Consider the following 12,400-nt stretch of genomic DNA (forward strand, 5'->3'; position numbering starts at 1 on the left):
TATATATATACACTAAATTTTTTATATCCATTCATTGGTCGATGGAGACTTGAGTCGCTCCCATCTTTTGACAGTTGTCAATAATGCCTCCAAAATGTTAGTGTGCAGTTATCTGTTTGAGTCCCTGCTTTCAAATCTTTTGGGCACATACATAGAAATGGGCTTGCTAGGTCATATGGTAATTCTTTTAACTTTTTTTTATTGTATAGTATAACATATATGCAAAGCAAAAAAACTGAAAAGCAGTAGTTTTCAGAGCACTCAACAAGTGGTTGAAGACAGATCTCAGAGTTTGTCATGGGCTGCCATATGATCCTCTCATATTTTTCCTTCTAGCTGCTCCAGAATATAGTAGACTAGAGGGCTTAAATACTTTTTTATCATCACAATCTACTTTTTTCCTTCTTTTTTTGTGAAAAATAACATATATGCAGAAAAGCTATAAATTTCAAAGCACAGTACCACAATTAGTTGTAGAACATATTTCAGACTTTGACATGGGTTACAATTTCACAATTTTAGGGTTTTATTTCTAGCTGGTCTAAAATACTGGAGACTAAAAGAGATATTTTAATGACTTAGCATTCATATTCATATGTTAAGTCCTATCTTCTATGTATAATTCCACCATTACCTTTGATCTTTCCATATCTCTCTTTAGGGTTGTTTGGGCTATGGCAATTCTAAATTTTTGATATTGGAAAGGTCTGTCACTAATATGGGGTAGGGAGATGGAACTATCTGATATTCTGGAGAGGCTAGGCTAGGTTTCAGGACTTATCTGGAGCAGACACCCATCTGGAGGTTGTAGGTTTCTGGAAAGTTGCTCTAGTGCCTGGAACCCTTGTGGAATCTTATATTGCCCTAGGTGTTCTTTAGAATTGGTTGGAATGGTCCTGGTTGGAGGTTGGCAGGTTATGATAGGTAGCAAGGTCTACCTGAAGCTTGCATAAGAGAAACCTCCAGAGTAGCCTCTCGACTCTATTTGAACTCTCTCTGCCACTGATACTTTATTAATTACACTTCTTTCCCCTTTTGGTCAGGATGTAATTGTCAATTCTATGGTGCCAGGTCTGGATTCATCCCTGGGAATCATCTCCCACATCACCAGGGAGACTTTTACCCCTGGATGTCATGTCCCACATAAGGAGGAGGGCAATGATTTCGCTTGCAGACTTGGGCTTAGAGAGACTGAGGGCACTTCTGAGCAACAAAAAAGGTCCTCCAAGAAGTAACTCTTACACCTGCCTATAGGTAGTCTAAGCTTCTCCATTACCTACATAAGCTTCACAAGAGTAAGCCTCATGATCGAGGGCATGGCCTATTGATTTGGGTATCCCTATCATAAGATAATTCTATACTTAACTTTCCAAGGAACTGCCAAACTGTCTTCCACAGCAGCTACACCATTTTACATTCCCATCAATAATAAATGAATGTTTCTATTTCTCCACATCCTCTCCACCACTTGTAATTTTCTTTCTTTCTTCCTTTCTTTTTAATAATAGCCATTCCAGTGTCAAGGGTTTAAGTATAAAACTGTTCATTGCAGCAACATATATAATACTAAATAATTAGAAATGATTAAATATCTAACAATGAGGGAGTTAATGTGGAGTAGGGGCATTAACCTGTGAAACCAATCATAAGATATTATGGAGCCCTTAAAAGTCATATTATATAGTAGAATTTATAGACATGGGAAGGGCTTAAGATGTTATCTGGACTGGAAAAGATTCAGGATTCAAAATGATTTATATAGCACCAAATTAATAATATTAGTTGCTCTGCAAAATTATAGTGATTGTGATTTCTTTATATTTTTTGGTATTTTTCCAGTTTTTTACAATGATCACTTATTTTGCAATTAGAAACAAAAATAATTTAAAATTGGTTTCAAAGAATAATTCTCTAGAGAATACAAGATGCAATTGGATCCAAATTTTTTAATTAGAATAAATTTAAAATATGAAATAAATCTGCAAAATGTTAACAGCACTTATTTCGAGATGATATAAAAGTTTTTTAACTTTATTTCTTTTTATTTTACAGTTTTTGCTCAGCTGACATCTACTTCTCTTATGATAAAAGAAAAAAAAACTCTTATTAAAAAATGGTCCTTTTGGTTCCTGGCCCATGCACCACCCACCCCAAAAAAGGTCTTATCCTTGTCAAAGATTTAATGAGTACTAATCATACCTAATCTTGAATCCCATTGTGCCACCATCTAATTTATGTTATCCATCTGTTCTCATATTTAGGTTGAGTTCATTCTCATATGTTTTACTTTTTAAACACTAACGTTATTTTTTATTTTTAAGAAGGAAAGAAAATTTTAAAGGAATTAGTACCTCTTTTGGTCCCCAGTAGGAGACTTAATTATTTAAATAGAAAGTTCTTGGTAATTTAATCTAGTGAAATATTAGCATTTAAAAGTATTTGCAACTATTAAAGTATCAAAATATATACTTTATTTTAGTGATGACTGCTTCCAGTAAACTAAAACAGAAATCACTATGTAGAAGAAACACCATCCTTTTGATTGTTGTTTTTTTATAAGCATTGTCTCTTCCCACTTTACTATGAGAAAGAAGAAATCATTTTTACATGATAATAAGTGAATCATATTCAACTTCTTCCCCCATTTTGTTCAACCCCCACCTGACCTCTGTGTAGAAGTTAATGTTTAAGTAACTCTATAATATGACAAAACAGGCATTAAACCTACTGCTTTTGAGACGATCCTCTCTTCAAAACTCAGGGGAAACAGAGGGGAGTTGCCATACACTGACTTAAGAAATGTGCCTGATAAGTATCAGAGTTCTTCTTTCAAATAGTGACATATAGGAATGCATGTGAGCTAACATCTAATTATTTAATGGATGGTTCGCTTTCATCGGTATATGATGTGCCCTTCTGTTTCATAGCTATTGTATATGAGGTTCTGGAATGCCTTTTCAGTTTGCAGAAATTCTAAGGACAGTTTCAGCGCCTTTGAGAGGGTAACAGTCATGATCATACTTGCTATATTGATTAGTCAAAATGGAGCAGTCAATCTGTTGAGAGTTTGTGTTGTTTTTTCGATTAATTTGTTTAATAATACCTTTGAATTATGACCTTTAATGTAATTTCCTCCTTTAATAGCTTGGTGCTAACAGCGGTTTGCATATCATCATCTTTGATGAAATTGATGCCATCTGCAAGCAGAGAGGGAGCATGGCTGGTAGCACAGGAGTTCATGACACTGTGGTCAACCAGTTGCTGTCCAAAATTGATGGGGTAGAGCAACTCAACAACATCCTAGTTATTGGTATGTTGGCTTAAAAAAAAAACTATTATGATTTCAAAATCATGGGACACAATGTATTTTTAATTAAGATCTTTGTAGGTTGTAATTAAACAATTTTGCCAGTGTTTTCAAATTAGGAGCAAGTGATATTAAATAATTTGACTATTTTAGTGTCTAGACTCTAGACACTAGTACAAATAAGAGATGGATGTTAGTGATTTGTGGGGTTAAGCTGGTCGATAAAAAAGGCAGCACCATGTAATGCAGTGGTTTTCAAACTGGATCCTGTAGGTCCCCAAGTTTCTTCAGAGGAGCTTTGCGTCACTAAGGGCCAGGACATACTCTCCAGATCTTGCATCCCTATTATAACTTTTTCAAACTGTTTTATGTAACAAGATTCATCTTGAGATTACTTTTGAAAAAGAACATACTCTTTTCTTGAAATGTTCGAAACTGTTGGCCGGATAGAAAAGAAAAGGTCTTTGGAGTCATGTTCACATTTCCCTCTATCACTTTGGCAAGTTACTTACCCTCTCTGAATCTTAAGTTTTCTTTTTAAATGTTTGACTTTTTCATTATGTTCTACTAGCATGTATTGTAGTGAAGTATGAAAGCAAAGTCTCCAAGTATTTTTGTTAAAACAGATCAAGGACAAATGATTTTATTTTAGAATTATTTGATTTTCTCTTTGACTTATAAAGTGTTCCCTTAGTCTGTCAGGGAAATTATAGTTCTCACATATAATGAAGGGAAATTTTACCCTATTTTTGAACCCTGATAATTTGTCAATTGTTTCTGTTTTAACTTCTGTGATCAGGAATGACTAACAGACCAGATCTGATAGATGAGGCTCTCCTTCGACCTGGAAGGCTAGAAGTTAAGATGGAGATTGGTAAGCAGACTCATCACTAATTAAAGAGACATTTAGTTCACCGGAGGGAGCAAAGTCATAATGTAGCATTTGTTTACAAAGGTGTATATCCTGAGAAGCAGATGTGTGCTTGTTTGAGTACCTGTGAGAAAAGCATTAAGATTATAATACTCTCCTCTGGTATATTTTTGAGACTAGGAAAATGTCTATTTTATTTTTAATTTTATCAGGCTTACCAGATGAGAAAGGTCGACTGCAGATCCTTCACATCCACACAGCAAGAATGAGAGGACATCAGTTACTCTCCGCTGACGTAGATATTAAAGAACTGGCTGTGGAGACCAAGAATTTCAGCGGTGCTGAACTGGAGGGTCTGGTGAGGGCAGCACAGTCCACTGCTATGAACAGACACATAAAGGTCAGTAAAGACAACTAAGCAGGTGAGGGGTTTGCAGCCCTATAGATAGATGCCTGTATTCTCCCTCTTTCCTTTCAGGTATGCCAGTGGCTAGTCTAATGCTGACACTTGGTGGAGAAGAGAGAGATTAGAAAGAGTAGGATTGTCAGCTGCTCAGTCTTCAGAGTAACAGGAAGGAAAATAATGGTGATGGAAAATAATGGTAGCATCTGCCCCATGGTAACCACTGGCCAGTCTACCTCAGGTTGCCACCATCTGACACAGACATGTAAAGATGGAAGATTTTGAAGAACTTTTTGTCAATCTTTCGGCTGTGTTGAGTTGTAATATGTCATAAGAAATTGGATTTTTCACATACTGGAATTATGGGGACTGCTTCATTCAGAAAATATACTAAATATCTGTTATTTTCCAGGTATTAAGTTGGACACACAGAAATAAAGTATGGCCTCTTCCCTCAAGGAGTCAGAGAAACAGTCATGTTTGAAAATTAGTGCAATAATGCTATTGATACTCTGATAGAAATATGTACCAGAACACGTTTGATTTGATATGGATAGGGGCCTGTTCTTTTCTTTTCTTTTTTTTTTTTTTAACTTTTTTTATTGTATAATATAACATATATACAAAGCAAAGAAAGAAAAAAGCGATAGTTTTCAAAGCACTCTTTAACAAATAGTTATAGGACATATCTCAGAGTTTGTCATGGACTACCATTCCATCATCTCAGATTTTTCCTTCTAGCTGCTCTAGAACTTTGTAGGTTAGAAGGAATATACATATATTTTTATTATCACTTTTTTCTTTTTTGTGAAAAATAACATATATACAAAAATGCAATACATTTCAAAACATAGCACAACAATTAGTTGTAGAACAGATCTCAGAGTTTGGTATAGGTTACAGTTCCACAATTTTAGGTTTTTACTTCTAGCTGCTCTAAGATACTGGAGACTACAAGAAATATCAGTTTAGTGATTCAGCAATCATATTCATTTGTTAAACCTGACCTTCTCTGTATAACTCCACCATTATTTTGATTTTTCTCCCAGTCTTTAAGGCTGTGCCCATTCTAACCTTTTCATGTTGGAAGGGTTGTCTGTAATAAGGGGTAGGGAGATGGAACTAGCTGATGTTCTGGAAAGGCTGTCTTTTCAATACCTGGTTCATATGCCACTACCTTCCTCAGAACTTTTGTAATTGTCCTTTTCAAGAATAGCATACTTTCTTCATTCTTGAAATAGTAATATATCATTTATGTACCATCTATTGACTTTGATTCAAAATAGATTTATTCAGCACATACTGGATGCCAGACACTGTGCTACAGCTTAATGCTACAACTGCAAAGAAGTAAATTGCCTGTTCTTGACCAGCCCACAGTCTAATCAACCACATGTAATAATAAAAAATACATGCAAGGTAAGGAAGTGAAAAGGTGTCAGATGTGGTCAACCTGTGAGGTGAGGGGAAACTTCACAGAGGAATTTTCTGGGTGATGCAAGTGTCTATTGGTGGAGTAGGGTATTTTAGATAGAGGGAACAACATATGCAAAGGAACAGAGACACAAAATAGCATGGTGTGTGAGGGCAGTTTAATTGCTTCAGCATAAAAGGCAAGAGAGGGAAAGTAGAGAAAGACATTGTAGGGGATAAATCAGGAGACTAAAGCGGTAGATGGAGCACAAAGAGGTTTTGATACTGTGCTAAGAAGTGTGAACTTTTTTTTCTGGTAAGTCATTGAAGGGTTTTAAGACTAGCAGAGATGATGCTAAAACATGATTACTCTGGCAGCAGTATCAGGTGGAGTATTTAGGGGAGTGAGTTTGGCAACAAGACAAGAGAGGGGAACTTTATAACAGATCAGGCAGGAAATAGTAAAAGCCTGAACAGTTAGAATGAGTATATTGTAGTATATCCTATAAATGATTCTAGACAGGGGTTGGCAAGCTGTAGCCCTTGGGCTAAATCTGGCCAACTATCTGTTTTTGTAAATAAAGTTTTATTGGAACACAACCACACCCTTTTGTGCCTGCTTTCATGCTACAGTAGCAGAGCTGAGTATTTGAGACAGGAACTGCATGGCCCACAAAGTCTAAAATACTAATGTTTGGCCCTTTACAGAAAAAGTTCCCCTACCCCATTCTAGACTTTAAGTTCATATCTTGGAATCTCTTGGAATCTCCCACCACAACCGTAGTAAGATCTCAGTACTAAGCATAGTAGATGCTCAATAAATATTTTTTAAGGGCAGGCCACGGTGGCTCAGCAAGTAAGAATGCTTGCCTGCCATGCCCGAGGACCCGGGTTCGATTCCCGGTACCTGCCCATGCAAAAAAAAAAAAAAATTTTTTTTTAAATGAGTCAGCTGATATATGTATTCCAACTCATACTTCATCATAAGTCATAATTTCCTGTATAATAGAAGTGACTTTGTTCTAGCTCAAGAATGCCAAAATTTGGATAGTGCAGAAATGTAGTATTGGATCCTTTATAGAATTAATCCGTTCACTCATTCAGGGCCCATTCTTTCATTATTCCTCAATATTAGAAATGTTTTAGTAAGAAGTGATCGTGACTTCAAGAAAAATTGTGTAAATTATGTGATAATTGCCCTCTACCATACTGATCTTTTGTCTCAGGCCACATGAGTGCTTCTTTGTATAATCTGTAATAACTAGTTTACTAGTTAACAGAGCTTTTTCATATGCATTGGTCACTGGATTTTTCTGTTAATTAGTCATCTGTCATTTTTTGCCGCAATAATCCTATCCTAAAAGTCACTCTAATCTGTTGTCTCACATAGAAACATATAATGGGTTTATCTGCCTAACAGGCAATGAGGAATGGTGGAGACATCATAGATTTCATAGTCAGAAGGTAGGATTATGCATTCAGTTCTTTCACTCATTTTTTCTCACTTATCAAGGAGAAATATTAACCTATCTTGCTTGGTTTTAAAAAGGGGAATTTGTTAAGTTGCAGGTTTACAGTTCTAAGTCCGTGAAAATGTCCAAATTAAGGCAAGGCTATAAAAATGTCCAATCTAAGGCATCCAGGGAGAAATATCTTGGTTCAAGAAGGCCAGTGATGTTCAGGGTTTCTCTCTCAGTTGGAAAGACACATGACGACGTCTCCTAGCTCTCCCTCCAGGCTTCTTCAGACCCTTCCCTGGGGCTCTGTCTGTTCTTTTGGCTATGTCTGTTCTGGTGGCTCTGAAGCTTTTTCCAAAATGGTTCTCTCTTTAAGGGCTCCAGTAAGCAACCCCACCTCAAATGGGTAGAGACACATCTCCATGGAAATCATCTAATCAAAGGTTACCACCCATAATTGGGTGAGTCGCATCTCCACGGAAACAATTAAAAACATCCTACCCAGCCATATTGAATGAGAATTAAAGTACATGGCTTTTCTGGGGTACACAACAGATTCAAACTGGCACACCTTCTAATTTTTTATATCTGTGGCAAGGCATGTAATATCGAGTGCAAGGCACTGTGTAGGCACTTCAGGGAACTGACTTGTGTGAGACACTAACTTCTCCTAAAGAAGTGCTACTAACATTTCCTTTTCTGCGGTTTTAAAAGTGTACATTATCAAAAGATTTTTAAGCTCTGTTTTCCCAACAAGTTCCAACTCCTTGGCTGCACAAAAGGCATACGGTTTTAGTCTTCCCGTTGCTGCAGATTGTTCATAGCTTTACCTAGTAGTGATTGAGTAAATATTTCATTTGAACCTTATTAAAATTGGTATAGAACTTTAAAATATCTATATCCTTCAGCTGCTTATAATGATGTTCTTTCTTTGTATTATAAAAAGCTATTACTAGTGCTGTTTTTGTTCCTTTTCAGAAGATTTAGGCCTGAACAGTCTGCTGGACTAAACAGATCTTTTCTGTTAAACTGTTTTTTTACAGGTTTTCTGAAAGAAGTGGAAAATCCAGTCGTAAAGTCCTGATGTTCATGTCATTTGTACTTGAAACCATGTTTGTGGTCAACTAAAATTCATATGACATTTGACTGTTTTTATCTTGAAAGGAATTTCTGCTTCAGGTAGAAAAGATTCATAACCCAAATTTCTTCTGCCCTTATCTGTTGTAAGGAAATAAGTTAAGGGCATGCATGCACACACATACACACACACACACACACACACACACACACACACAATCCTTTACAACTGAATCAAAAATTTGAGTTAATGCTTAGAGAATTTCAATAAAATTATTTCTTATTTTCTGTTGAATTTTTCATTGATTAAGGTCATTCCGCTCTTAATTTAAAAGGAATGATAAGAACTTTGAAAGGTCAGATTTAAAAGGTTATGAAATTTAAGGGTGACAACTTGATATTTGCTAGTGTTGAAATACAAGTTTATTAGTTCCTACAGATATAAGCTGAAAGATGCTGCCTCTTCTGTATCGATTAGCTATTATAAATAAAATGCAGAAAAATCTCATTAATTCACACACATGAGAAGTTTAATCAATGAGTAAAAAACTATTTTTGATAAAGCAGTTAAAGTTAGTTAAAATAAAACAAAATTTTTGTCTAAGAGATGTTCTTAGAAAACTTATTTTAATGAAAAGATAGGAATAATTTTCAACTGGAATTTTTTTATTCAATTTGGCAACTGCTAAAATCGCTGTATTGTCTAAAAACAACTTACTCTAAAATAACTCTCCCCCAGCCATTTTAATTCATTTTTCATGCATTGATTGAACTCCTTTCTTAATAGTTAATATAAACACCAGTGTCAGTCCTGAAATTTTTCGTATTTTGGGGCAAGCATTAAAAGGTGAACAAGATTTCTCTCATATTGTTTTATTTTTCTGTAGTTTGCATTAAGTTTTACTGTAAGAGAAAATCAAAATAAAAATATCATAGTGATATATATAGGCAGGGGACTTTCAATATGAGGCTGCTAGCATCGTTGAAATTTTAGTATGATTCTGTTAAAAAGAGCTACTTTTTCAATTCCACCTTAGAGTTTACATCCTGTAGAATCCTTTTGGATGTATCAAAAAGTTTTAATTAGAGTTAAAACCTGTATATAGGGTACCTAGAAAGGGAAATCCTATTTTGACTTTTACCAGCTTATAAAAACCTCCAGGGTGAAATGAGATGATATAGAAGAACATATTTTATGAACTATAAAATACTAGAGATTTATATATTATGAATTGAGTGTCATAGTGCTTTTGTGGAGATGCTTGTTTCCTATTACACCATTTACTTTTTTTTTAATTTATTAATTAAAAGAAATTTAACAAACCAAATAAAACATTAAAACATATAAGCAGTAATTCACAATATCATCACTTAGTTGCATATTCATCCTTTCTTAGAACATTTGCATCAATTCAGAAATAGAAATAAAAAGACAATAGAAAAAGAAGTAAAACGAAAACAGAAAAGAAAAAAAAAGATTATACCTACCATACCCCTTACCCCTCGCTTTCATTGATCACTAGAATTTCAAACTAAATTTATTTTAGCATTTGTTGCCCCTATTATTTATTTTTATTCCATATGTTCTACTCGTTTGTTGACAAGGTAGCTAAAAGGAGCATCAGACACAAGGTTTTCACAATCACACAGTCACGTTGTGAATGCTGTATCATTATTCAATCATCATCAAGAAACATGGCTACTGAAACAGAACTCTACATTTTCAGGCAGTTCCCTCTAGCCTCTCCATTACATCTTGAATAACAAGGTGATATCTATTTAATGCATAAGAATAACCTCCAGGATAACCTCTCGACTCTGTTTGGAATCTCTCAGCCATTGACACTTTGTCTCATTCACTCTTCCCCCTTTTGGTCGAGAAGGTTTTCTCAACCCCTTGATGCTGAGTCTCAGCTCATTCTAGGATTTCTGTCCCATGTTGCCAGGAAGGTCCACACCCCTGGGAGTCATGTCCCACATAGACAGGGGGAGGGTGATAGATTGCTTGTTGTGTTGGCTGGAGAGAGAGACCACATCTGAGCAACAAAAGAGACTCTCTTGGGGGTGACTCTTAGGCCTAAATTTTAAGTAGACTTGACCTATCCTTTGTGGAGTTAAGTTTCATGTGAACAGACCCCAAGACTGGGGGCTCAGCCTATTGCTTTGGTTGTCCACACTGGTTGTGAGAATATCAAGAACTCAACTTGGGTAAGTTGAATTTCTCTCCTTTCTCACCATTCCCCAAAGGGGGCTTTGCAAATATGTTTCCACTCACTGATCAAATCACTCCAGGATTCATTGGGGCATCACTCTGGACAAACCAACAAAATCTCATGTCCTACCTGAGATTCCAAACACCTATGGTGTTCAATCAAACTATCTACATAAGTTATATTAGGAAATGCACTGCTCAAAATATAAATTTTGTACCAAATAAACATTTTTTGCTTTAGTCTCACACATAAGGTGACATTTTAAAATGTTAATTACCATCTGTTTTCAGCACCCTGCAATAATATTCCTTTGTTCTTCCTCGTGCAAAAAAAACATTTTTAAAATTTTACACCATTTACTTTTTTTAAAATGTGATTAATATTTATCAAATGCTATTATATATATGGCAATGAAAGCCCTATTAATTTAAATGCTAGTTGTTTTGTTTATTTAAGTAGACTCTGTGTCTATTATCTATTAGTTTCTTTTAAAAAGTATAGAAGTCATACATGAATTCATTCTCTTTGTAAAAGATTCAGGGATGCAGAAGCATATTGGGTAAAGTGAAAAAGACCATCTCTAACCCCATCCTTTTCCTTCCCCAGAGGTAACCAGCATTTGGAATATACCTTTGTAGTGTATTGTCTTGACATTTCCATTCATGTATATATGTATTTTTTAATGAAAGTCACATTAATGGATTTTGTTGTTTTTATTTGTTTGTTTTTTTGCTTGGGCAGGCACCAGGAATTGAACCCGGGTCTCCAGCATGGCAGGCGAAAACTCTGCCTGCTGAGCCACCATGGCCCACCCACATTAATGGATTTTTAATGAAAGTCACATTAATGGAATTGTACTAGATATTTTCTACTGCAGCTTGCATTTTTTCACTTGGCAATATGTCTTGAATATTTCCTTATTAGTACATGTAAATCTCCTTGGTTATTTTGGATAAATGCACAGCATTCTAGAATATCATAATATAATTTGAAGTGTAAGATCCATGAGTGCGGGGACCTTGTTTGTTTGTATTCAGTAAATATAATTAATTAACTAATTAGCGTATAGATTATTTCTGGTTGTAACTATTAAAAATAATACTGCTGTGACAATTCTTGCGTATGTTTCCCTGTGTACATACGGGAATCTTTTTCAGGGGTAAATATTGGACATATTTTCAAAGACATGGTTTCATTTGTCTTCTAGTTTCTAGGGTTGCCAATGGGATATATCATGCCAGTTTTATTCTGACTCCTTTGCAGATAACCTGTTTTTGCCTCTCAGTTAGGGCCTCGGACTTTCTCTTCATCTTTGGTGGTCTGGAAGTTTACAACAGTAGTCTAGACGGATGTGGGTTTTCCTTTCATTTATCCTGCTCAGCATTCATTGGACCCTTTAAACTGCAAAGACACACCTTTCTTCAGCTGTGAAAATAATTGTTTTCTCTTATATCTTTTATTATATTTTCTCATCATTTTTTCTTTCCTCTCCTTCGGAGACTCTTATTGGATAAGTGTTGAAACTTCTAGAAGTACTTCCCATGCCTTTCAACCTTTCTTTCATTTCATAGGATTTGGGGCAGGAAGAGAGATAAATGTGTTCAGCTTGCCATCTTGATCCAGTTTCCTGATATAATTCTTTTTATCTCTTAAGGCTGA

At 35.5% G+C, this 12,400-nt stretch overlaps 1 protein-coding gene across 2 annotated transcripts in view; it reads left to right on the forward strand.

Moving 5' to 3' along the window:
• NSF (N-ethylmaleimide sensitive factor, vesicle fusing ATPase) overlaps positions 1 to 12,400 on the forward strand; it is a 182,337-nt gene that overhangs the window by 122,457 nt on the left and 47,480 nt on the right. For both annotated transcript variants that reach the window (XM_077164052.1, XM_077164053.1), the window contains 3 exons: positions 3,145 to 3,310; positions 4,107 to 4,181; positions 4,391 to 4,578. In XM_077164052.1, the coding sequence (XP_077020167.1) occupies positions 3,145 to 3,310; positions 4,107 to 4,181; positions 4,391 to 4,578 (429 nt within the window). The remainder of the gene's footprint in view (positions 1 to 3,144; positions 3,311 to 4,106; positions 4,182 to 4,390; positions 4,579 to 12,400) is intronic.

Source organism: Tamandua tetradactyla, chromosome 6 (genome assembly GCF_023851605.1).
Source record: "Tamandua tetradactyla isolate mTamTet1 chromosome 6, mTamTet1.pri, whole genome shotgun sequence".
In the NCBI taxonomy this organism is placed as follows: Eukaryota; Metazoa; Chordata; class Mammalia; order Pilosa; family Myrmecophagidae; genus Tamandua; species Tamandua tetradactyla.